Source organism: Rhopilema esculentum, chromosome 10, assembly GCF_057945365.1.
Source record: "Rhopilema esculentum isolate cy_ngs chromosome 10, ASM5794536v1, whole genome shotgun sequence".
Classification (NCBI taxonomy): domain Eukaryota; kingdom Metazoa; phylum Cnidaria; class Scyphozoa; order Rhizostomeae; family Rhizostomatidae; genus Rhopilema; species Rhopilema esculentum.
In genome coordinates, this window is record NC_142824.1 from 9202215 (window position 1) to 9230065 (window position 27851).

The 27851-nt window shown below is 35.8% G+C and overlaps 2 protein-coding genes across 2 annotated transcripts; one reads left to right on the plus strand and one right to left on the minus strand.

Annotated features, from left to right (window-relative positions):
* Positions 1-4357: 4357 nt before the first annotated feature.
* LOC135689138 (UTP--glucose-1-phosphate uridylyltransferase) lies at positions 4358-19836 on the plus strand. Its single transcript, XM_065206273.2, has 14 exons — positions 4358-4479; positions 5626-5741; positions 8732-8839; positions 9843-10031; positions 11380-11582; positions 11869-12002; positions 12730-12821; positions 13652-13720; positions 14131-14162; positions 14813-14909; positions 16077-16155; positions 17000-17166; positions 18090-18194; positions 18573-19836. The coding sequence occupies exons 2-14, from the start codon at positions 5643-5645 to the stop codon at positions 18678-18680; spliced, it is 1482 nt and encodes a 493-aa protein (XP_065062345.1). The 5' UTR covers positions 4358-4479; positions 5626-5642; the 3' UTR covers positions 18681-19836.
* On the minus strand, positions 19819-26166 carry LOC135689128 (metabotropic glutamate receptor 4). Its single transcript, XM_065206252.2, has 3 exons — positions 23694-26166; positions 22371-23107; positions 19819-21524 (listed from the first exon to the last, which is right to left on the minus strand). Exons 1-3 carry the CDS (start codon positions 24953-24955, stop codon positions 20899-20901), a joined length of 2625 nt encoding a protein of 874 aa, XP_065062324.2. The 5' UTR covers positions 24956-26166; the 3' UTR covers positions 19819-20898.
* Between the last annotated feature and the right edge of the window lie 1685 nt (positions 26167-27851).

Consider the following 27851-nt stretch of genomic DNA (forward strand, 5'->3'; position numbering starts at 1 on the left):
AAAGCTTTTTGCCAACATGTTGCTACCATCTTTGCTGCCCATTGGTATTACGCAGAAAACAATAGGCGAACAATAGAGCGCGCATTCTAGCTCTACTATTTCTATGTTGGTAACAGACTCTTGGGCACATGACCAAAGACGTACGAGCCGGGGAATCTGATTCACGTGCCCCCATTTAAAAAATGTTAAAAATTAGACACACTAGACCTCAATTAAATCTCAATCAACATAAAAGGGAGAAACAAAATTTTGATCATGAAAGAAAATGGGTTAATCCGAACCAGCGGCGCGGGAAGCACGGGGGCAGCGGGGCAGTGTATTTATGCGAATAGAAAAAAACAATATTGCTATTGTGAACAAAAATAATCAGTGGGTGCCTTTATTATATGGATTTATCAGTAATTATGCAAATGAAGGAGTTTGCTATAGAATAAGCTGTTACATATTTGAACAGATAAATGTGAAATTTCGGGGGCCTGTTGTGTTCTTCTTTAATCCTTTGAAGTGTCTTACGGCTCTTGACTATGAAACCAACTATGACATGTTTGAAGCGCAAAAAAAATTTATATCAAGGATGTTACCTCGCATAAAAATTATTCTTTGCACAATTTGGTTTAGAATGGAGTCATACTGTTTTCATTTCATTGCTGGATCTTGGTGGGCCTCCAGAGAACCAGCAACAATTGTTACTTTTAAATTCACATTGAGCTTCAGAAAGTCCAGCGTTCACTTAAAAGATGAGAACTGTGTGCAAATCAAAGGCACGAAGATTGCTGGACTTGCTAAAAGTCTCTCTCTTTAAAGAAAGGGAAAAAAGAAAAAATGGAAGGGAAGGAGAGAGAGACTTGTAACACTTGTCCGCCAATGTGTTACCTCACGTTCCCTCCCATTTTTTTTTCCCTTTCTTTAAAGAGAGAGACTTGTAGCAAGTCCAGAGGATTGCTAGCAAAAACACAGTCGTGTTCATAAATGTTCTTCCTTGTAGCTATGCAGGAATTGGCACAGCTGCTTGAAAATAACTCCAAGTCATTCCAGAGCTCAACCCTGACAGCAGAACAAGCCCTCGTCATCAACATTGATAAGCATTATGACCGTCTGCAAAAATTTTACTCAGATAAAGAGTTTTGCGTCAGGTAAAAGCAATGCACATGTTTACCAGTTGTGAAAGGTCTCGACAAAGTGAGCGCTGCCAAGAGAAAGCGAACAGCACGAAATTGCCTTGCAGACTTTGTGTCAAATTACGGTGAATTGATGCGATAAGCCAAGTAATCGAGAACTGCATTGACCAGGAAGATGTTAGAAATTTTATCACCATGAAAAGTGCATGATTGCTTGACAAGGCGTACAGAATATCAAGGGCCATCAAGGACAAGTTGGTCTGTATCTCCGACCTCATCAAACTGCCTATTTTGACAAAAGAACTTAAAGAGCTACACACAAACATCAAAACTTGTAATAAAGAAGTTGCTAAACTAATAAGAAAGGTAACAAAGGTAGAAACTATTTGTTTAATCGTGACTTCGAGGAGTGCCATAAAGAATGCCTGCTAGAGCTACACAATTTATTGCAGTTGTATTAGTCTTTTGCACTTTCATCTGCAAATACAGGTCGTGCCTTTAGCACAATGTAGTGTGTTAAGTCAGGTTTGAGGTCAAACATGGCAGCAGCCTAAAAACAATGTTTACACAACGACCGTATGTAAGAGAGAGAAAAAGCTGAAGGGGATTTTTTGCAAGATCCGAATGACGACAATAATATTGTCGACAATTGCAGACCTTTCAAATTAAACGTTTTATCCGTACCAAAGTACTACGTTATGTCATATTTCTGTTCTGATTTAATATGAATTCTATTATATCTAATTTCATATTTTATTGGATGGTAGAAGGAAAAAGAAGAAGAGGCAGACCAGAGAAACAGTGGATAGATAACATAAAAGAGTAGACAGTGCTGGAGATTGGTTAAATTATGAAGAAAGCCAGGGACAGAAAGCAATGAGGCTGATTGTGAGGAAAGCATCTTGTGCGGAAAGCAATGTCACTACGGTCGTGAGACTAAGGGTTGATGATGATGATTCTATCATAATTCAAATATTAGTCATGGATAATGTGCCATTTTTGAGTTGCTTCCAAATTTTCACTTAATATTCTACAAGGTAAAAAAATCTGAATTATGATGGATCAGTAAATGATGCCAAATTTATCGAGTAAAGAGCCAACTCATGAGCCTTTGGGAAAGGAGGTGTCACAATAGTAAAAGAACCAAGACTGCAGCACTCCACAACTACTGTATTATTTCGATTTTGATAGTTCTACAGGAGGCCAACTGTAATCCAAAGTTAAGACCAAATTTTATGAATATATGTTTTGGGCAAAGAAATCAAATGTTTCAAGGTATAGCAGTCTCTGAAAGTTCATGCTAAAGGAAAATTGAAATGTTAGTTGCAACTTGCCCCCGAAAAGTTACATATGTCCCAACAAAAGTCAGCACTGCCTATACACTCTTTTTTATAAGAACAATTATATAAGAACACGAGCCTTAAAATTGGTCAACAGTTAAGAACAAATTAAGAACAAGCTGCGGCTAAGTTACTGTAAAATGCAACTTGGAACACCGTTTTATCTAAAAAATTAAGGGATTTTTAGCCATTTGTGGGTGAACGCTCTTTCATTCACTTTGTTGGCAAATGGAGCCTGAACACCTTCCTAGAGCGAAAAAGCTAGCAATCGTACTTCTTACACCCTATTAATTTGAGAACAAATTAAGAGCGATACAGCCTCAGTTTTTGGAAAAAGTTAAGAACAGCAAAGACGGTGCCACGAAATGGAACCTGGGGGGGGGCTAATAATCAAGTTTAGTGACATAGGAGGACCCACCATGGTTGGGTCCGACGTGAGGAAAAAATTTGAAATTGGGTACAAATAACAAAGAGGCGTAAGCTTCGGTGTACATTCAGGTCTTTTGGCGTTCCGCGTACAAACTAATAAAAACGTTTTTTACATACGTGAAATCTTCATTAGTTGGCGTGCTAAACATGAAGCCACGTACATATTGACACGAGAAAGAATAAAACAAAGACTCATACACCGCAGTTTTCTCTATTAATCAGTTTCCTTTGTCTGGCGTACAATATTATATTTACAGTTTTACTAACTGATCATATATTCGGCGTACCTAAACAAATGCCCCGGTGAACCTTCGGCGTACAGTTGACATGAAATTCTCTCTGGATTGATTAAGAGAATTTTACTTCCAGGAATGTGCATCTTCTTTGTCTCGAGTATTTTCAGTAAGCCATGTTTGCATATCCAAAATGCAGATATTGCAAAGATATAGAAAGTTATCTACTGAATTGATTATAATAAACGACAAATATAAAATATACCTAAATAAGGTAGTACGTAAAATAAGTTAGAAAATAGAACGGATAAAATCAAGCAGTATATGAACAGTTTGCATGCTCTGTTTACAAAAATAATAAAAAAGACGGTTAAAAGGCTTCAGCCCCCCCCCCACCACCCGGGGATATTGTAATAATGATTATGGTTTTATAAAAAGCAAAGATGCCTAAAGCTTTTCCGTCTGACATACCTCAGAGATTCTTTGTTTTTCAAAGCCATTTTCAAATGTTCTACAGCCAAAAAATGTTCAAGTCATTAATTATTATCAACTGCTTGAAACTATTTTCCTAATTAAGAAGGTATATAGACCAGCCATTCGTTTTGCACTACATCCTGTCACTCTGACCGTTTTTTATACAATTCTCAAAAATTGATTTTTGTAAATCCCACAATTCCTTGTCATTCCAAACAAAGGACACACTAAACTGCAGGGGGCTAGTCCTAAATAAAAAAATTATATCAGGCAAGAATTTTATCAGAAGTACTTGCTTGTTGGTTTGACTCAGGGCCTTTTTCAACATACTAGCTCGGGGGCAATTGTCCCTGCATCACCAATGACTGCCTATTGTTTTGAACAATAGGCTACTATCCTTCGCCTTAAGTAAACAAAGGTTTGCCATCCCCCCTCCCCCCAACTTATTTCAGTTCAGTTCAGTTTCATATTTTTTAAATTCTCAACATACAATTTGTATATCATTGATACAAAGAAATTATTAAACTAAAGTAAATAATAGTATAAGTACAAATAAAGAACAAAATAAATTGTATGAAGGGAAGTCTTTAAAGGAGGAGATCTCTCAATAGGTGAACCAATCAAGGAGAGATTTCTCTTCGAATAGGCTATGATTTGAAGATGCATGAAACAAAGTAAAAGGAAAATTTGTTGGAAATCCAAACGAGTTTTTCGTTATTTTATTTGCGGATAGTGCGTACAGCCATTGCGCAGTAAGTAATGTTCAATTTTGGGACCCAGACCAGCCGCATACCAACGACCACAACAACATTTTACCTTGGGCCATCAGAGGACAAGTGGGAAGGTCAAAGGTGTACTACAGAACAAAGAAGCATCGAGGTCCCGGTAAGTTTCATGTTTGTATACTTCATGTTTGTATACTAACGCCAATGATTTGCTAAAAATATTCATCGTGAAGTTTCTGGATCTCTCTGACCCGTAACCACAATTGTAACTACAACCACACACCGGCTTCTGGTGGCATTTTAGGCCAAAAGCAATCCCGTAATTGTATGCTTTGCCTGGGCACGATCCACCTGATTCTTCCAAACAACCTATCAGGCAAGTCCACATTGTTTTTTGAAACCCGATATGAAAATATGATTGTTTATTTGCCTCATCTAAAATGTACTGCATAAGTAGGTAAATATTACAAAATATTAGCTACCCTTTCCCAATATAATTGCCATAAAAGTTCGCCCTTTTTTACAAGAAAAGGGAAGACAGTGTTTTGACAAAAGTGGGGGAGTTATAGCTTGAAATTACGATTGAACATGGAGCCTAAATTCGGAAGTTATGTCTGATGTATTTAATTGTGAGCTCAGCAAAACAAATTAGATACATGTACAAGGTATGGGGCTGAATCACTAGTACTTTTTGATTTGTTTACCTATTTAGAGAGCTCCTCCTTAATCAATCAATCTTAAATACAGTCATGTCAGTTTTTTCTGCAGTAGTGTATTCTCCTTAATATTTCATGGTTTCTTATATTAGTTGTTGTAAAGTAATTATGTAGAACTGATTTAGGATTGATTGATAAATGAATGAAACTGAAACTGATGAAAAAGATACTTTGTGCCCTTGAAAAATGCCTGAGGCATCATGTGCTTTTGTTTTATTTTGTTTAATTTTATTTTGAATTGTTTTAAAGGTGATGTGTCCAGCTAAAGCAAGCAACTCTGCAAGGGTTTTCAGAGACATGTGATTTTTTATGTCATTGCCCCAGCCATAACCATTGTTCTGTTTATCTACCCTGCTGCAAAGTTAGCTTTTCATGTGAGCAGTTTTGCATTGCAAGAATGCTGACCCATCGCAAGCCATTATTTTGATGTTACTTGGCAATTTGGGTACACGCAGTAGTTTATTGATGTAGGGCCTTAATAGGACCTAGTTATTTGAGAAAAGAATACCAAAAATTTGCTACTTTTATTTTGCAATTGGCTAAAATCAACGCCTCTTCACTTTATAGCTAACATTTTCTGCCATCAATAGGTACAAAAAGTTTCATCATGAGCTTCGTTGGTTTGGAGAAGCGAGAAGATGCAAGAGATTTGCTTACAGAAGATATCCATAATCTTCTAAAAACAGCACCAGAGAACAAGAAACAGGTATTACAAAGTCACTTTAACCTAGATTTTTTGAAACATTTAACAAAAGCATAAAAAATGCCTTTTCTTCTAAAGTACAAAAGGAAATATTGTTTGGATTGTTTTCCATCTGAATTTTTCAAAATGTTGCAAATGTTTTTTATTTCCATAATGTTTATAAAATTGTGATATTTGTATGAATAAAACACAGAAAACATTTTAAGAGTTGTTCGTTTGACATTGTACTTAAAAATTTATCCCTGAAAAATCTGCAATATATAAGGGATAACACAAATTTAGTACCTTGAGCTTTTCATTGACTAAATTCATTTTGATGAGCACAAGAATATTTTGTTGGGCCATTTTGAACTGCAGGTAGTAGATGTAAGAATATGTGATACCTTCTGATGAGGGCTAAGTCTGGTAATCAGGGACATTAGGGTACACATGCTTGCTATCAAGTGCGCAATGTCATAAGTTTTAGATCTTATGTTATTGGTAGGAATTATAAGATGAAATACTTGTTTAATCTTGATATATGTGTTAGAGTACAATGTAAATGGCCTATTGTTTTAGATTAACTTTTAGCTTAAAGGGGCTGGGTTTGTTTTAAGGCTGCAGGACAATGTTATTGTTTTATAAACAGTAAACAGTGCTAAAAGCAATGGTTTCAGAATGATTCAGACAATGCAATCAAGATTTCATGACCTACTGTTTTGCCTAACACTCGGCTTTAACAACTTGTGAGCAAAACCCCTCTTTCACATCTCCTGCATAAAATTTTTGTTTTCAGGTTATGTGACCCAGCCCCTATAAGTTATAAATAAAAAAAAATTATCATTTGTTTGGTCTGGATATTTCAGTACCTTGGGCATTTTGCTCAAATAGGACATCAAAGAATTTCTGCAGAATATAGGTTTAGCATGACGGAAAGGTTGGCTTTGGTAATAGGATATGGGGAAGCCTTGGTAATGCACTGAGCTTGTTTAATTGTATATTTCTATTTTATTGTTTTATGTTTACATTTGTATATCTATATTAGTTTTTCTATGGGTGTTGTTCTGTTTTATTCTTATCATTCACAGCCCCCAAAAGAACAACACTTCTTCCAACTTTAGCTCCTAAACCCTTCCTAAGCGCAGCATATTTGGTAATCTCCTTTCCAATAGGCAGTTTACTTACAACCACATCAGTACATTCGTTAACTTTACATATATGTTAGCTTCATCTTTATAGCATTACTGATAAAGGAACTTTTCAAAGCATATGTGAGATATCTTTTGTAAATAAATTTGTATTCTATTTGTATTATACTCAGTTTTTGACCTATTTATAACATATATATTCAAATTGAGGCAAGCATATTTGCGTTTTTCCTTGGATAGCATAAGATGTGAAGTGTGAGGTATACGATGCCACTAAGCAAGCAAAGGAAATTTTATTCTCGACAAAAAGACAAAACCAACTGTATCCCCCTCATATTTTTAATAACATGAAATAATTGCTGACAACAAACACAAGCATCTTGGTCTAATTTTGGATGAAAGACTAACCTTCACTGAGCATGGACACAAAGCAATCATAACAGCCAATCGGAATCATTCACTTTTTATCAAGATATGTTCTGAGAAATGTACTTGACCAAAGAAATAAGCTATATGTTAGGCCACACCTTGACTATGGTGATGTAATTTACCATGATCAAAACATATCTTATTCATGTAAATTAGAATCAACACAAGATAAGGCAGCACTGGCTGCTAGTGGGGCGTGGAAGGGCACAGGCACGAACAGACTACTTGAGAAGTTCGGCTGGGAGTTGCTACGTAACAGACAATGGTACCGCAGACTGTGTCTATTCTACAAGATTGTCAATAATCAGACCCCCCCCCCCCCCACCAGTATTTGCACAATTCTATCCCAGATGAAAATATCCTACAATATAACCTACATCATCCTACCTTGCTTAGAGCAGGAGAACCTCATACATAAAGATTTTCTAAAAGTTTTTACTCATTCTGTATCCAAGCATGGAATGACCTTGGCGCTGAAATCCTAGGTGCTCCGACAATATCCGCATTCAAAAAGCTACTAATCTCTATGTTTCACCTGCACAAAAGTCATTGCATGGTGTTACCAAACGCCGTGAGTTGTCTATCATAACCCGTCTTCGAATTCATTTCTCTGACTTACGCAAACATCAATTTAATCATAACTTTGCTTGTGCAAGCCCTATGTGTGAATGTGACCTAGGAGTCGAATCCACGATCCACTTTTTCCTGCATTACTGCCAATATTCACTTGATGGAATGAACCTGCTTGATAAAATATCTGATATTGTTGGCAATAATATTACACAACTGCCTGACGACCATTTATGTGATATACTTCTTTTTGGAAGTAAGACTTACAACCAGAAAGCAAATGAACATGTGAAGCAGACTAAACAATTTCAATGAATTCTCTTTAGTCGTTGTCTGCTATATCTGGTAGATGGAATCCTTTTGGTCTGAGCTAGCACGATGACCTATACAATGTTGCATTTTGAACAGTATTGTACTGTATTTGTACTGTATTTGTATTGTATTATATTGTATTGTGCTGTATTGTGCTGTATTGTGCTGTATTGTGCTGTATTGTACTTTGTTGTACTTTGTTGTTCTGTATTGTGTATTTATAGTGTATTATGCAAAGTTTTGGAATATTTGGAATGTTGGGTGTGGTGGCAACTCGATACCATTATTTTTTTTGCCTCCATCTCAACAATGATCAAATTGAGTTTTTTGTATTTGTTTTTACTGTTATTATAAAAAAGATGTGATGTGTATCTACGTTTGAGAACCAGAATACATCTTTCATGATTTAGTATAAATGAAAATCTTCTTTTTCAACAAATTTAAAAATTAGTAGAATTTCCTTAGCTAAGTTGTCTTCTCTAAGATCAGTTGCTATTTCCATAACCCTCAGCATAATTTCATTAAAAAATCATGCAAAGACTTAATTCTTTCTAGAAATATGAACAAAATTTTAAAGGATTTGAAGAGCTTTTTGGAAGATTTGTTGAAGACAAAGGACAAGGCTTAGTTTGGGATGACATAAGTCCACCTCCTGAATCCATGGTGAGTTTGAAATCTTCTATGTACATCAGGCCTGGCCAGTTGTGGAAAACAATAACTCTTCCCTCCCTCCAGGCTCCCCAAATGCTCAAGGGGAGTTATAGATTGCTCTCCTAAATTGTTCAAAAAAGCAAATTGCCCTACCTGAAAATACTTTTTCCATTATTTAGATTTTGTATATATATGTGCGTATATATATATATATATATATATATATATATATATATATATATATATATATATATATATATATATATATATATATATATATATATATATATATATATATATATATATATATATGGCTAGGCCTGTACATGTTTGTGAGCATAGGCAAATGTATTCCAAATGAATAGAGATGGATATGGATAATATTGAATTTTGTGTCAATTTCTAAGCAAAATTGAATACTATATAATGTTCATATTTATGGATTTTTCATTCTTCAGAAAAACAATGTTTACAACATGTATGTAAGTTTCAAATTAGTCAAATAAACAAATACAAGCAGTAGATTTAATGGGAAACTTTTTTAAAGTAAAGTTTTCTTACATATTTTCTCAAATGGCCTGCCAAATAGCTTGATGAAAATACTGTGTTGTTTTTGTTGTATTTTCTAAAAGGAGGGAGGGGTGAAATTTATTAAAGTTAATAAAAGGTTGACAAATTGGGACTGAAATTAGGCCTGGCCATTTGAGGAGAGCCATAGCTCTTGCTCCCCTCTAGGCTCTCCACCAATGATGGAGGGGAGCTACAGATTGCTCTCCTAAATTGCTCTAAGAAGCCAATCGCTTTCCTTGAAATCAATTTTTCCTTTGTTTCTATTCTTATTTATCTAGAAGTAACTCACCTAGAGATTGCTAGGAGAGCTGTTTGCTGCACCCCTGCTAAATTTCTTGTGACATGGCCTTTAGAATGTCTAAAAAATGGTTGCTTTTGAATTTTGCTGTTCAAACCAGCTGTAATTCTTTTAATTTGATTCTGTGATAAAGGAATTCATTTTCAGATCAGAAAATACAAGGATATTGAGCTAGAGTCTTATAAACCCAGTGATGTCAAGAAGTTGTTGGATAAGCTGGTTGTTTTGAAACTCAATGGTGGTCTTGGAACTAGCATGGGCTGCAAAGGACCCAAAAGCTTGATTTCAGTTAGAAATGATAATACTTTTCTGGATCTGACAGTCCAACAGATTGAGGTGTGCCTTATTTTGCTATTTGTAGCCTTGGCATTCAACATATCTTGTCTTGTTAATTCTTCGAGAACTACATTAAGTGCTTAAAATTTCGATGGGATTTATTTTCAGTGAAACAGGGCAACCGAAAATTAATTCCACCGAATTTATTTTGAAAGCGAGATTTTTTTGAAGCCGACATTTTCAAACGCTAGAAAAATCTCGTTTTACACTGATAGATTTTCTAAAGAGCAAAAAACAATCCTTGATATTATATGTGCATTACTATACATCCCCAACATATCGATTTTCAGTTATTTGATCTTCCTCGTCATCAACAAATAAGGTATCCAGCTCATATTCACTTTCTTCTCTTTTGGCCTCTACATCCAAGAAATCGGCTTTTCGTAATTTCTCTCAATTATTTCTTTCTAACGTTCGAGCTGTTTCAATTTTGATGCCAAAATTTTTAACTCACAATCGATCAGAATTTCTAATCCCCCCGTTTCGTTTTGCAATCGAAATCATTGCGAATTCATTGTAAACACTTCCAATGTATTTTCCTTTATGGGATGTAAATTATCAAATAAAAAAGACCTCCTCTAAATAAGAATTTATGACATCCATCCCAATCTTCAGTTCCATTTTTAAGCTGGCATCAAAATATTCGATTTTTGTAATTTTGAAGATTGCGTAGAAGATAATTTTTTGTTGAAGATGGAAATAAGTTATAGAAACTGTTTCCTTACTTTGCTCACCGATATTTTTCAAGTTCTCGCCGAAATATACACCGAAATACAAAAAATATGACCGAAATTTTTTTCCATCGAAAAATATTAATCCACTGAAATTTTTGGCACTGAATTTTTTGGTATTTAATGTATTATGCAAAGAAATATTGGTTCTTCAAAGAAATATTGGCCTATGAGGTTCCGTAAAAACCTTAATTTAGAGATTTTCCAGGATATTTACCCATAAACAGCAGGCCTTGCATGGAGAGGCGCTCAAGCTTGGCCAAGCGCCTCTGCATACGCCTAGAAACTTCAAGAAGCTTGATTGATTGAGCACCAAGCTGTGATAAAATATGAATGCTGCCGAAAAACCAAATTTCTTATTGATAATATTTGATGGTGCTCAATCGAGCACCTAGAAAGATGAAAGGGGCTCAATCTGTCAAGGGCCTGCTTTTTGCTCCTCGCAAGGCCTGATAGACATTGTAGCTACCACTCTTACTCCAATTGATTTATTGCATTGTTGCTTTTACACTGCAACATTCAGTTGCTCGAATTTGCTCATTAATTGTTACAAAACTTGTATTTATAGAAATTCCAGATTCCATTATCTTATAAGTTTGCAATAATTCTCTTCCCAGAATCTAAATAAAAAGTATGATTGTGATATTCCTTTGGTGCTCATGAACTCGTTCAACACAGATAAAGATACCCAGAAATCTCTACGCAAATATGGATCATGCCGTGTGAAAATATTCTCATTTGAACAAAGTCAGTTTCCAAGAATAAGCAAAGATTCACTTCGTCCAATTGTTGCTGATCTGAATTCTGAAGATCTGGAGCAGTAAGACTATATTTAAATTGTCGATATCACTCTGATTTTTTGTCCTTAACTCGATCAGATTTCCACTGCATCATCATGTCAATCAAATCTAAAAGTGCCTCTGTTTTTTTTTGCTCCTTGACAAATTGCCATGTACTTGGGTGTATTGCCATGTCAAGTAGCATTGGACACTCATCTTTGCATAACTTATAGGTTTGTAAGCCATATTCAGTGGAATTGGCAATCATGATAGAATATAACATTCAATTAATGTGAAAACCACTAACGCTTCTCTTATTGATTCTAGCTGGTATCCTCCTGGTCATGGTGATACTTATGACTCTTTTGCCAATTCAGGCTTGCTAGATATGTTCATTCGAGAGGGGAAGGAATTTGTTTTTGTATCAAACATTGACAATTTAGGTGCCACAATTGACCTCAGTATCCTTTCCTTGATATTTATCATTTTAGTAGGCTTTGCTTTTATGGCTTTTTGTGTTTGTATTTCCAACCACTTTAACAAAAGTTTAAGAAATAAAAGAAGACAAGAACCAATTTATTTCTGTTCAGTCGTTAAGCTATTCATTGCCTCTTTTTATGATTTGACCTCACTTCATATTTTTATCACCTTTGGATGTCACTCTATTTAAAAAGGTAGAGTCGTTTGAAGTGACATACTTTGGTAGATGTCTGCCCATTATCTGTCTCATATTGGTTTAACACATCTGCTAAATATGGGCCTTTGTTCCTACCTAATGGACTTACCTTCGTTGCTACCTAATGGACTTAATACTCGCACAAATGTTTTATAAAGCCAGACTTTTTTGTTTGTTGGAAGGCATCCAGTCAGACCGAATTTAAGCTTTTATCATTCAATCACTAGGTTTAGAAGATGATACCATTTCATTTATCCATGTTGCCTTTATTGGAACTAGTCTTGTGTTTTTAATAAATTCAGAAATATTGAGTTAATTTTTTTTCTATGAATGCTGGCTGATTATTCATAATCATAATAAACTATTCTAGCCCTCATTCTATAAATGCTCCTTTTTGCCTAAACCAGCTATTTTATAAGTTGAACTTAGTAATTGTTTTTTATCAATTTTCTTAATAGAAAATTATTCACTTGGTTGTCCCCCCGGTTTGTTACCTTTCTTAACCAATAAAGATATTTTGAACTTCTTGATTAATCAACCTGACGACAGCAATCCTTGTGAATTTGTCATGGAAGTCACAGACAAAACTATGGCGGATGTCAAGGTCTGTTATTATTAAAAACGATACGAAAATGTTGTATTTCTTCTGTTCGAGCTGAACTGAACTAAAAGGCTGATGATGAAAATAATGAGCAGTTTACTTCGATACAGGCATGCGTACAAACGAGCTGTGAAATTAATTGACCGTTGAACCTTGCTCCAATTTTATTGAAGGATAACCAATTTTTTGGCATTACTGGCAATGCAATTATTTGTTGGGTCATATACTGCAAATTGATAATTTAGAGATTACAATTTTAAAAAGAAAACACTTTTTATTCAACAGTTTTCGTCATGACACTTGAAGTTGAATTTCCAAGAAAATTTTTCTCGAAGCAGGATAATATGTCTTACATAGAGAGCATCTTGGATAACGTCAACTCTTTTTCAACAAGCATTTGTACGAAACAAATGTTTGAAACTAAGATTGTTTGAAACTCTAGAAACTAAGTTTGAAAAATCTTCTAGGTTAAAGAACGTAAATTTTTTACCCGGGCAAAGGTATGGGGGTAGGTTTTTCTCCACAGCAACTGTGTTTTGGTTTGAAACATTCAAAAATCAAGCTTGAAATGGAGGCCGGTGATTGGCTAATGACATTTTGTAAACAAACCCGTTGATTGGTCTAGAACAAAATGTGCTCTTGTTCCCTTTTTCACACCTTTCACAACCCTAACGTTCAATCGAAAGGGAAACCACAAATTTCCTCAAATATTTTTATTTTATAAATCAATTTAATGAAGCTTATCCATCATCTTTTAAAATCAATGGCATATTACGCAGCTAAATACTCTCAGAACCCCTTGGCTGAAATGTATTTGTCTGTTTTCACGCTAGGGTGGCACTCTGATCAAATACGAAGGAAAGCTCCGTCTTCTTGAGATTGCTCAAGTCCCAAAGGAACATGTAAGTCTACTTAAGGTGGTTCGCTTGAATATATCTACTTAAGGTGGATATTTTATTCCAGTCTTGGCTTTTTTAATCTCAGGTCAAGCCAACGCTGATTTTTATCATTGCGTTGTACGATTTTTTATCAGTGAAGTTTTTAACAATTTTGAAAGATGTGGTAACCCAAACTTGACAATCTGCAGCAAAGATTGATTCAAATTAAGCATTTTCCATCTTTTTTTTATCTTTCGATCAGTGAGAAAAAAAATTGTGAAACACGGGACTGAGTCAGTTGTTAGTTACAAAGTCTCACTTCCAAACTTTATAATATTTACCCGTAAATTATCTCTTCTTGTTATTTTATTCCTGTTAACTTTTGAGAAAAATTTTACTGTCGTCATATAAGAGATTTTTTACTTGGATTTTAGATAGATGACTTTAAAGCCGTCAACAAGTTTAGGTATGTCTCATGCTCCGCGTTATGAATTTCGTATCTTCTTAAATGAAGTGAGGGTTTGCTGTTTAGACTCTGGTGGTAAACACTTAAAAATATTTGCTTCTCTTTCTTAAATTAGAATTTCTTGAAAAAGGACTTTATAACAGTTATGAAAAAGAAGGTTATTTCTAAAAATTATTTCCCTGGCCTTTTATTTATTCACCTCCATGTTTTTACCCCAACTTTGAGTCACGTCACGTCATGTCATGTCAAGCAGCAATACACATCTAGATAGCAATCGGTATACCTGGAGGCATTTCTCGACTCCCATTCACCTAGCAATTCAGGACTGTAATCAAGATTTCGGATGCTGAAATGTGAATTACAGATTTATTTATTGGGAAATTTGGAATTATCTTTGATAGAGTTGCTTGAAGATATCAGAGTAGGACTAGAGTAGGCCTATCTGGAATAGAATTGCCAGGGAGCTGCAGTACATTGTGATTCAATCCATATTTTTTTACCAGGTAGTAATTTACAGATTAAGGTGTGATGAGCTTTTAAATACCAACGACTGTAACCTGAAAAATTCATTTGTTCTTTGTGTTAAAGTGAGTATAAATGATTTATTAGTGAAAGTTTGAACATTTTTCTGTTTTGATTATTGATTATAGGATATTTAACACCAACAATCTCTGGATGAAACTTGGAGCCATTCACCGTTTGGTGAAAGAGAGAGCTTTAAGCATGGAGATAATCATCAATCGAAAGGTAGTTTTTCTTAATATCTCTTAAAACCTTCTATTTCTTAATATTTTAAGATATAGCGGTATGGAACATCTGGTTTTCTTTCGGCCTATTGGCAACACTGGAATCGAGGTAATGTCATTACTGAGAGGCCCATCTTTAATTGAAGTATCTGGTTCTCGCAAAGAATGGTCACAGATAGAATAGATTCGTAACCCGAACCACTCGTGATCGAAGTGGGTTCTGCATCTAAAAGGATGTTGTAGGCCCAGATTGGAAAAAGTACCTTTTTAAAAAATCTTAGTAAAACGGTTTGAAAATCTAAGAAAATCAATTTGTTGAGCAAAAATATTTCATTCTTGGCAAGAGTCATATCTAACTAAATTCAGAAAAATGCATAAAGCCTTCAATGCAATATGCTAGCTCTCGTTGCTACGTAAATGAAAGTATTTTCTTCCTTTTTATACTTTTTTGCAGCTTAGCTGTCTAATAGCTGGCATAAAACTGCTTCATTTACCCTTACATTTAAAGTTACAGTTAAAACACCGAGAGTTTCATATTACATTGGAGTAGAAAGAAAAATATTTTCTATCTTTGAACTGTATCTGTTGCTGTGAATAGTTTGAAATTTCTCACATTTCTTGTGAATTTAGGATATTGTCATGGCTCTAACAGTTTATGGGTAATTAAAAGAATAATTATGGAATGAAATTAATGCTACTGCAAAATTTTGAGAAAATTTCGGTTTGTAAAAAAAAGGTGAGGTGAAATATTTTCCGAAATTTCCAGCTTGCCTCAAGTCTGGATTAGACTTAGCGATATATTAGACTACTTAACCACCAAAAAGCAAGGCAAATGATAGTTTTCATGAATATTCAGCACGAATTTCAGCTACTATTTCTTTCTTCTCATCATTAAGAGAAGTAGTCTCAAAAAAGAAGATGCAATGTACTCACTAGAATGAGCTTCTCGAAGTAGGAAATGCTTTACCATTGTGTATCATTTTCATTTTACCCCAAGGAAAAGCTATAGCTTTCCACAACTGATTCAACCATGGGTTATCAAAATTGAGATCTAACATCATGATCATATTGTTGTATAAGAAGTATTTATGTCAATGTAAATCTTTAATTTTTTCATTATAACACGAACCCATGTCCTTCTTTTGTAAGAATCTGTATTCTTTTGTAGACTCTTGATAATGGGGTGAATGTCATTCAGTTGGAGACTGCTGTCGGTGCAGCAATAAAGTGCTTCGAAGGAGCAATAGGTATGATAAACAAGTTTTTGATAACACTGGCAGCTCAATGCCACAGCCTGAAATTACTGTATCTTCGTATCTGTATCTTAGCATGTTCGTATCTGCCACAATCTAGCGTTTTTACAGTGCAACTTCACCTCTTCTTACCGGGCCAGTTTTATCGACTCTTGTATTTTCCCTCAAGTATTCCCCGAAATCTTCTCCTTAAAAGTCATCAAAAGTGACAAAACAATTAAGGCTGCCGTTTATCTTATTGCCATTTATCTCTACCATCGTCCTTTCGAATCCAACTTTATACGGGTGATTTTTGCGTTTATATTAGAATCTTTAAGTCGTCAATTTTATTATTTAAAGAGGTAAATTTTTACAGGATGTAGAGAGTCAGCAAATTATGTGAGACTAAAACAGTCGTGATTAGTATAGAAATGGCAAATGCGAACACGGATCTTTTTCAGTCCCTTCGCTCTTTTTGCGGACAAAGGATGCCATCGACAATTTTAATTACCTGGACATTAGGAGGCTACCTAACGAACAAATGCACCCTGGGTGCTACTCTCCCTTTCGAACATTTTGTCTTGCAGTATTTGTTATTCATCAAGGCAAATTATTTGTTTTTTAAGACGTATTTGTTATTCGTCTGATTATTCATGAGTATCAGACGATTACGTTGTCCTTCATTGCCGGGTAATGAAGGAAATATTAAGTGTTTATATAACTTTACAATTAATGTAAGTTTAAAGCAAGTACTGCTAGTTCAGTATAAAGTATTATAAGAGTTTTCTTTCTGAGATAAAAGACATGAAGGAATATATGACAGCTATGAGGATTTTGAGATAACATAATTACATTTCAGGTGTCAACGTGCCACGAAGTCGCTTCTTGCCTGTCAAAACGACATCTGATCTTTTCTTGGTCATGTCGAATCTTTATGACATGCACAGTGGCACACTCGCGATGAGTCACAGAAGAATATTTCCAACAACGCCTCTTGTCAAGATTACTGGCCGCCATTTCAAAAAGGTTTATTTTCTTTTACTTTTTCTTATGCTTTACCCCAGAGGTGGGCAACCTTTTTGGAGACTGGGCCAGATCTTTCAAACCTTTTCTTTAAGCGGGCCAAAGGTTATAAAAAAACGAATGCAATAGTTGTAATAAAATAATTATAATAATGATAAAAAACTTTCATTTAAATTCAATTACACTACAATTACAAACATCTCTATTACATCATCTTAGGAAAATCATCCTTGCCAACCAAAAATGATATAATATGATATTTTTCATCTCGCGGGCCAAAAATTCTCTTCCCGGGCCTGATTCTGGTCCGCGGGCCGTAGGTTGCCCACCCCTGCGTTTACTCCAATGCTGTAAAGTTCGAAGTAAGGCTAAGCTCTCACACGTCGTTTGGTATCTCGATGAACTGAACTGTTCTAATGGTTCTACCTGAACAGCCTCGAGTAGCTTTTATCCAAATACTTATCAGAATGATCGCTAAGATTTAAAAATGGCATTGAAGAAAGCAAACATTTCGAAACATGTTACTAAAGCTTTTCGTCTGACACTCTTCAGAGTATAAAACGTCAGAACATAAATCGAAAACTCTATGCTAGAGGGTATTTCATGTTTCAAAATGTTTGCTTTTTTGAAAGCCGTTTAAATTCTATACCATGAAAAGATGATTTCAAAACTAAGATTATTTGAGAATGTTAGTAATATGGCAATCAGCATTCGTTTTAAGGAAAACCAGGAGATGGATACAGTCAGCACCCCTACGTACCATGAAGTAATTCACGAGTTGTCTCTGCTATTGGTTTCAACATTAACATTTTCGGCACCTCGGGTGCTTGACACAAAGCCCAGAGAACTTCCTGTCTTTCCTCCAACCAGTAATCTGAATAATTTCTTTAATTCGTTGACAGAGTAAGTTTGTTTTGCTTGAACAGGTGGCTGATTTCCTGTTAAGATTCGCCTCCATTCCTAATATTCTGGAACTGGACCATCTCACTGTCTCGGGTGATGTTACCTTTGGAAGGAACATTACTCTTAAGGTACGTTGCAACATCTTGGTAACATTAATATTTTTATATTCTTTAATATATTTTATCTTTGTGATTGATATGCAACAACTTGGAAAAAATGTTTCTGTCATCCCGCTGAAAAATATTGTTTTTTGAGTGAATTACATGCGAGAAAAGCTAGAAGATTTTTTGCAATTTCATTTGATTTTTTAAATTTGAGAGCTCTATATGTATTATCTTGTAATTTTTTAAAAAATCCGTTGCACGTTACCATGGTTTGTCCCACTTTCTACAGTCCTCTTTTGGAATTCAGCCCATCAAATGTGAAACAAATCTTGCTTTTTGCATGACAACGAAAATTATGTGTTTGTCTAGATTCAGTGCGACGTGAGTTGTATTCTTTTTTAGGGAACAGTAATCATTATTGCAAACCATGGAGACAGAATCGATATTCCGTCTGGAGCTGTGCTGGAAAATAAAATTGTATCTGGAAATCTCCGAATTTTGGATCATTAATTTCTTGGTAAATCATTTGAACACAATGACCGTTTCTATTTGCTGATCTTAGTTTTAATTTTCATAGTCTAGAAACTAGAACCTAGATGCTAGCACCCTTATCTATCTGCTGTATCAACCTTCTTGGTGAGCCAGAGTCCTGCCTGTTTCATACATCATGTGGCTGCGTGATTGGACATCTTCAAACAAACTTCTTTATTTTGTATTTAGAAAGGAGGTTTTCAGAAGCCCGCAAACTACTGATGTTTTTATTTAAGTACCAAAATAACACTAGCCACGCACCTCTTCCCCAAACGAAAAGTCTGCTGTTATTGAATTTTCGTTGTGCCTTTGCATGTTGTCGTACCGGATTGGTTGCTCATGCAGATGTTTCCTATGGCGATCATTCCCATGTGTATGCTAATAAATTCATGTGAAGGTAATTCTTACTAAGAAAATTTCCGCTGGGCAGATTTCCATCAATTAGATATTCATACAGATGATTCCCATGGCGAAAATGCCCGTCCCCATTAAAAATGATTTTCATGAAGACAATTCCCACTAACAAAATCCCAGTTGGGTAGATTCCCATCAAAGGAATACCCATACAGATGATTCTCATGAAGATAATTCCCATTTGGATTCCCAAATATATATTTTTCATGAAGAGATCTCCCATCAAGAGAATCCCTAAAAGAATTTCCAACTAACAACAAAATTATCAATTCCACTGTACTTATGATAAACATTATGCTGAATTTAACATTAAAATTTTAAACCATCACCCAGCTTTATCCTATTTATTGAATTCGTGATCTTTCAGCAAACTGAAAAATCTTTTCATTTTGTCTTGATATCGATTGGAGCTTTGTAGTTATTTTTTCCCGTCATGCACAATGCCTTACCAAATTTATACATAGTTAACACAGTCTCAAGTAGAATTATTTTGTATGCAACAAAATTATATAACACTTAAATAGCTGCACCAGTGTCTTAATGTAGCACAGATAACGCATTTGCTTTTGTGATGAATGATTTTTGTAATGATCTATCAATTAGCAAACATTGCTGTTATTTTAGAAAAATCGTGCGTTACTCCATATCAAATAGCTTTTCTCGTGTCGTAATCAAAATACCTCTAGCATTGTTGGCTCAGAAATCTGTGATAGACTCACAACTGTCAAGAGTTTTTGTGATCACTTTTGCTGTACCGAAGCTGTGTTGATTATGATGTAGAAATGTATGGCTTTCCATTGTTACATTTAACAGTTGACGGTAAATACATTCTGAACAAGTCAAATGCTAGATGGACATTTTTCTGTACCAGTTCGTTAAGAAAGAGCCAAAGAATGGTACATAGATGCATAATATGGACAGTCATATGGCTTTTATTCCGCTTGCCTTGATATCTTTGCTGCATCCGTCTATCCGTATATGGCACAATCAACATTGCTGTACTTTCCATGTACTAACCTCGTTGGCATTCCAAGGAACATGTAAGCACATGCTGTCTTGGTCTTGATCACGTGTTTGGCTAGAAAACATCCTCCTTGGAAGAAAAACTACTAATGTCATCCGGTTTGATGTCCGTCGAAATAGTTTGCCAAGGAACATGTAAGCACATGCTGTCTTGGTCTTGATCACGTGTTTGGCTAGAAAACATCCTCCTTGGAAGAAAACTACTAATGTCATCCGGTTTGATGTCCGTCGAAATAGTTTGCCAAGGAACCTGTAAGCACATGCTGTCTTGGTCTTGATCACGTGTTTGGCTAGAAAACATCCTCCTTGGAAGAAAAACTACTAATGTCATCCGGTTTGATGTCTGTCGAAATAGTTTGCCAAGGAACATGTAAGCACATGCTGTCTTGGTCTTGATCACGTGTTTGGCTAGAAAACATCCTCCTTGGAAGAAAAACTACTAATGTCATCCGGTTTGATGTCCGTCGAAATAGTTTGCCAAGAAACATGTAAGCACATGCTGTCTTGGTCTTGATCACGTGTTTGGCTAGAAAACATCCTCCTTGGAAGAAAACTACTAATGTCATCCGGTTTGATGTCCGTCGAAATAGTTTGCCAAGGAACATGTAAGCACATGCTGTCTTGGTCTTGATCACGTGTTTGGCTAGAAAACATCCTCCTTGGAAGAAAACTACTAATGTCATCCGGTTTGATGTCCGTCGAAATAGTTTGCCAAGGAACATGTAAGCACATGCTGTCTTGGTCTTGATCACGTGTTTGGCTAGAAAACATCCTCCTTGGAAGAAAAACTACTAATGTCATCCGGTTTGATGTCCGTCGATATAGTTTCTTGGGATTTGGCGGTTGATCGAAAGTTCTTTTTCCTTTTTGTTCTCATCGATCCAAATGTTCCCAGACGCCCGTGCGGCAACTTTGCTGCATTCATTTCTGGCTGAAACAAAATCACATAAACCTTCCAACCGAAAAAACTCACAAGGATTGTTGTTGCGCCGAGAATGCCAAAAATGCTCATCGAAATCTTGTTTATAGTACCTAGGTCTTGGAAAAACAGTAAAGAAATGCACACGATGTTTTCAAGTGTCACTACGATGGTGCTAGCAAAGATTGACCGACTGTCGTTGTATTCCCCAGGAACTTTCCTGGCAAGAAAAGCTTGACAGCTGCACAGTAAGTAGAAACATTGTCCAAAGAATATTACCGCGAAATCAATCCAAAAGTTAATTTCACAAACAATTTTAATAGATTTGGTTTCCTTTTCCACCACTTCCTTGACTCTAACTGGTTCCTTGGGGTTGAAGACGATAATCGTTGCAAGTATGATTCCTAAAGCCACAAATAGGAGTATTGTAGCTAACTGCCATTTCGCAGTCATAAATTTCAGCTTTCCTATGGGAAGAAATATACATTATCAACTTCATGCTAGCAATGTTTTTCAAAAGAAGTAACTCGTGCTCGTTAGAATATGGCCAAACTGAGCAACATTGTCGAGCAACACAAAAAATGTCGATATTGCTAAATGTCATTTCGCAGTCATAAATTTTAGCTTACATGTGGGAAGAAATATACATGATCACCTATTTGCTTGATATTATTGCCCAGTTTGGCTGACTAATTCGGTAGAAATTTTGTTGCTCGAATTTTGAACATGCTCAGCAACATTTGTTGTCAGCAGCGTGTTTTTTAGTCGGGAAGCAATTCGACTTAATTTCGATATTGGAAAAGCAATTTTGCGTACTGTCAAGTATCACAAGGAAAAGCGGGCAACTTGTTTTCTTGACAAAAGGGCGGCCAAAAGTGGCAAGGAAATTCACTACCAATCAAGCTATTACAGTAAAGAAAGAAGTCGAAGGCATAAAGTGAATAAACCTAAGCTTTTTCTTCTGCAAACTTCTTCACTCGACTTTCATTCTTATCTAGAGCTTCAAGGAAAAGTACCCGGGCTGCTTTCTTTAACTATTTTGATGCTTACTTGAAAACTGGCGCGCTAATGACCACGACGATAAGCGTAGGAGACGAAATTGGGCAACATTTATCGAATTTCAGACTCCATCTGGGCAACATCTCCTCAAAGCCTTACTGAACGTATAGCATCTGCTACGCTCGTGTCCACGTCCTTTTGAATTTGGCGCGTAAATCCGACAACAACACCGAAAAAATATGTTGTGCAACGATGTTGCCCTGATTGGCCAAAGCTTTATTGGTGGACAATGAAAAACAAAGTAGGCATCTTACCTTCTCTCATAACTTGCTTTCTGAAAATTCTGTACATACGATTAACCTTTGTGAACAGAGCACCAGTCATCAGACAGACGGAGAGTCCATGCACATAGATATAGAGGCCACACTGATATGCATTTTGAGCCTTTATTAGTACAAGTGGAGCTGCATAGCCGAGTGCTATTCCTATTAGGAGAATGCTAGTCGCCAGCTTATTCGATGCTCGCACCATATGCGTGTCTTTGTGAATGACAAATATTATGGATATAAGCAGAACAAGTACAAGGCCCAGTGCAGAAAGGCTCAGAACTCCAATACCAAATGAGCTTGTTGTAAAGTCTAGCTTCTCTATCGTAAGAGGAATGCATTTATAATTCATATCATCGGGAACTTCCCTAGAAGAGCATTGTCCACATGTGCCTGTTGGCGTTGACGAGTATTCGTTTCCACTACATTTTATGCAGGACCAACAACAACCATTTTTGGTTTGCGTATATTTTCCGTAGCCATTTTGGCATGTTCCTTTGCATGTTGAAGTAAATTTCTCAACTTTGGATGTGTTAAGCATTCTTAAACCTCTCGAATTGCCAGTACTGGTCCATTCAGCAATGTCAAAGAGTTTACACTGTTTCCCGTTGTTTGAAAATCCTTTTATGACGTAAGAGCCGTTTGTGTCACCATTCGTGTCAAAGAGCATTGGCTCACCAAGCTGTGATGTAAAGTTTACCTTAGAGAGGTTTTCCATCAGACCACTACAATAAAAGAAGACCTTTTATGTTTGAAGTAAGCTAAAGACACTTGGTAGCTGAAAAAGTCGTAACGTTAGACAGAACTTGTACACTTTTTTTAAATACTGCAGAAAAATGTTTTTGGTCACTAGTGTATTGAATGATAAGTTTGGGCATAAGTACAAATTGGGTTGTAAACTTTTCCAAAAATTATATTGAAGCAAAACGCTATCGGTAAGATGCTTTTGCACTATATTTGAATTTCACCAAAAGAAACGAACATATGTATGTAAATATCATATGTATTCGTACCAAACCCAGGGATGAGTAGACCCTCGCATATGTTTACTGTATTGTCTAGCTAGATAAAAGGTTGAATCATCTTGGATTGAATATTTTCAGTATGTTTACCTTATTCACCTTGAGTTGAATATGCTTTTCAATTAATGGATCGGTGCTTAATTAAATAAAACCTTCCAAAAGACACTTGAAAGTTGTATTTAATAGATGACTACTTTTTTAAATTTGAAAATCCATAGCTTTTCACTTTACAATTCAAAGGATGCTTAAACTTAGAACCAGCTTTTGATACTGCATAACCAAAGCCTACCTTTTATTGAATAAATGAGAATTTCTGCATATGCTTTCATCACACCCAAGAGTGTGATGAAGCGCCTGGGCAACGGCCTTTACAGCATCAATAACATAAGGTATTGTGACTGGAATTTGGCCCAGAAAGTTTGCTTTATTCTTCACCACATACATGATATCTTCTTTTGAAATTGGTAGCAAATCCAGTAGTCCAGTGTTAGTGTTGTTTATCAGGTGGTCGTGGACGAATTCATTAAATTTCGATACACCACCCTGCCTCAACTGTATTGTTATAATCCTGTCAGATAGTATTTTCCATTTTTCCTGGCAGTATAATGTTTGAGCTGCAAGGTAATCGGTGGATACAATCCAAAGTTTGCTCGTGATATTTCGTTTTAACGCGTGCGTTAGGACAGAGTAGGAATCTTCCCAATGTAGTAACAACACCACTATATTTGCATCGTTTCTCCGTGCAATCTTATCAAATAGCCTATCAAGTTCTGTTGTGTCTTTTGTATTAATGATTTGATGATCTGAGACAACACAAACTTGACCTTTATACCAATCCTCTTTTAGCTCGCGTTTTTTCAGTTCCCTCAATAGTAATCCAAACGCAGAAGAAGAATAATCTGTTTGAGTGTGTAATACAGTTATCAAATTCCAGTCCGACCTCTCTAACAATTCTATCAATGCCTGAACGAACAGTTTATCATTTGGAACCGTCCGGAAGAACGACCTAAAGCGATCCTTGTTACTAAGCAAAGGTGAGGTTGCATAGTAACCGACCACTGGAATATTGTATATGTTAGATAATGTGGACAAACTGATCCCCATCGCCGTTGTTGTCGAACCAATGATGGCAATTTCGTTCCGTTCTACTCCCTCTCTTTCCCCACCAGCTTCATAGAATTGACGGACAAAATCAAGGCCTAGATAATTCTTAGTAACAGCGTTAACGCTATTGCAGCTGTCCGAAATGTCGACTGAAAGGGGTATGTTTGGTAGAAGTTTTGCATCTTTCTTTATAGCAATAACTGTGTAGACCATGGCTAGTGATTCAAAAATGCCATACGGATTCAGTGTCTCGCGCATATTGGTGCAAGAGCTGTTAATTGAATCTTTATCGTTATGGAAAGGGAACATACCAACGACTGTAAAATTAGCGTTGCATTTTTTCAGGTGGCTGAATACGGTCCCAGTTCTTGTTGAACCTGCTGTACTAACAACTGTTGAGCACACAGTAATTGAAAGATATTGTATGAAGGAGATAACAAATGCCATATCTCTCGTGCTACTTTTGCTGTTCCGTAAAGAACACGTGCTGTACTTTTGCACAGAAAATGCCTATAGTTTTCTACTTTTTTCCCAATACATTTTACAGGGCAACAAGCTTTGTCTGTGTTCATTATCTTCGAATACTAGGTAAAGCTGCTTACCCAACATAGCTTTTAAATAAACCAACTTTAGTCCATACGCCACCAAACAGTCAGCTATAGCCTCATATACCAGAAAGTGAAATAAGTTGCAAGAAGATATGAGACACTATCTTCGGTGATAAATTTTATATGACAATGCAGCAATCTGTTGCAAATTTGGGACAAAAATGCAACCTTTCACCATTCCACCCTGCCTCTGCTTCGATATTTTATTGTAGAGTGAAATATTATTTGAATGAATTCGTTTCAGTATTAAAGCAGGATTCTGGAACAAAAGACAGTAAAAATAGATACATACGCCATCAAAGGGAAGCAGCTTTCACAGGCTGCTGCCGATGAGATGTTCTCTTCGTTACAGCTTTGCATAATCGCTCTTTGGTAGATTTATCTGTTTTCCAAACCCAGCTAATAAACGGTGTAGCCATTCAGATTCGCAGAACGTTGTTTAATCGATTGCATCGCTTTTCTTCCTTGTAGCAAAACATTTCCTCCTCAGTAGATTAACTGAGGACTCGAGCTACCTCGCTTCCAAACAATAGCACATGAAATCAATGTTTCTTTTTCAAATCATTTTCTTGCTATCTTGTTGTGACCAAGCGAGAATGAACTATTCGTACAGCTGCCGGCAAAAGTAAACAAAAGGCTCGAAGACAAACACAGGCTATTTGTTAAGTCTAGAATAAAATATTTAGTAATTAGTGATGTCGTCCTTGTTTACAGTATTAGGAAATGAAATCTCAATGGGCTACGGTATGCTAATGCAGGATAATTTCAATCACCCAAAATGAACATTAAATGTATGCGAACTAATCTATCGATAATCAGAATATTGTAAGTTAAATGAAACCCATTTCTGGTGAATCTTTCGAGAATATTTGCTATTCAATCAACCTGGTCATATTAAAGTAAATCAATTAATAATTCAAAATAAAAGTAATTTTTGTGATGAAAACAGGAAATGTCGCAATAAGATTTGTGATATTTTTTAAAACGTTAAAGTGAAAACCGACCCACTTTAAGGTGAAATGAGCTTAACCAAGATAATGCCATGTGACCACGATATCTCTTTCCTCTACAACTTTTTAAATATTCATGAATGCACGAGGTGTTGCTAGATATTTTTTCGACGAGATCATTACTTCTGCTACCTCTACTTCATTATTTCCACATTTTCCTGCACAAAGTTTTACATTGTGAAGTGCCAAACAACCAGAAGTTCTTTGCATGAATTTGAGTTAATCGGCAGTAATATGAAGTACTTGATATATATATATATATATATATAAATAGATGATCAGTAAAAAAACAACTTGATTAACGTTTCGCAATATGCTTCTTCAGAATCATATGCTTCTATATATATAAATATATATAGATACTCAATAAAAAACAACTTGGTTGACGTTTCGTTATAAGCTTCTTCAGAACAACTAACACATACATCTGGAGCGTAAAATAAGGAATACGAAACAAAAGAACAAAGGTAACACATTTTACAAGCAAGAACAATGATAGCTAATTTAAGAACATAATGATAGTTTCTAAGCCTAACCGGAGGTGAGAAAAGATGGATAAATACAATAGATAAAAGAGCAATAGAACAAGTGTGATAGCACATGGTATAGCATTTAGAAAAGTCCAAGAAAAAGAAACGGTAAATGCTGTCTGTCCCAAAAAAAAGAATTTAGGTAAATAAATATAATAAATATAGAATGCAAAGAAAAGAAAGAAAGTAGATAAAAAACGTGGAAAAAATAAACAGAAGTAACAAGGAGAGAATAAACAAAAAGATAGGAAATGAAAATAAAACTATGTATCAACTAACCTAATATTAAGGCCCCGGGGCGCAAAGGTTTCTAACTTATACTGCCAGAAACTTTCACGTATCCTACCATTCCCATTAAGTCTATCTATAATAGTAACTTTTATATCTTTGAGAAACCCATGATGATCCTTCCCTGCAAAATGCCGGAAAAAATCAGCCTGAGGTAAATTTATATATATGTATATCAGCAATATATATATGTAATTTTTGAACTGAGCGTAATCGTAGCCACCCTAAGATTGTCGTTTCTCGTTATTTTATTACAGAGCTGAGAGAGCATGAAACGAGCATGAAATATTGCTATTTTAGTTTTAAGAACACCACTTGACAAATGACGATTGATTCTTAGCCACTCACTGCTACATAAAGAAAGCTACGTCATTAGGCAAGTGGGAACAAATTATTTTTCTCAAAAAGTGCAAATCGAAATTTTTAGATTAGAGCTTAGTCTAACAGAATCTGTCGAGAAAAATACGTTAGCGTGTTTGTTGGATTGTTAGAGTTTATGTTCTATCTCAGGCACCGCGGAGCGTTGAGAAAAGTGGGAGGTCTAAAAAAGTGGGGGGGGGGCTAAAAGAGGCTTTTCTGGTAGTTTGATACTTAATGTTTGGCATTTTTTGCAAAAAGTGGGCTAAAGCCCCCCAGCCCCCCTGCTCCGCGGTGTCTTATTAAAGCGATTTGATAAAGAAGAAGGAGTCTGTGCTGATGCGGCCATACCACAGTCTTGTTTTCATCAAAATGTTCTTCTGGGACATTTGATTTATTCAATATTTTATTCTTTGCCTTTGGAGCATTGTTGGAACAAGTGTTTAACTTACAGCGTTTTTAGCGAAATAAACCACAAACCAACGAAGAATGAAATTTGATTTTCCTTCCGCGATGTTGCACTCAAGCGAGGGCGCGGCGTATGTTAAAT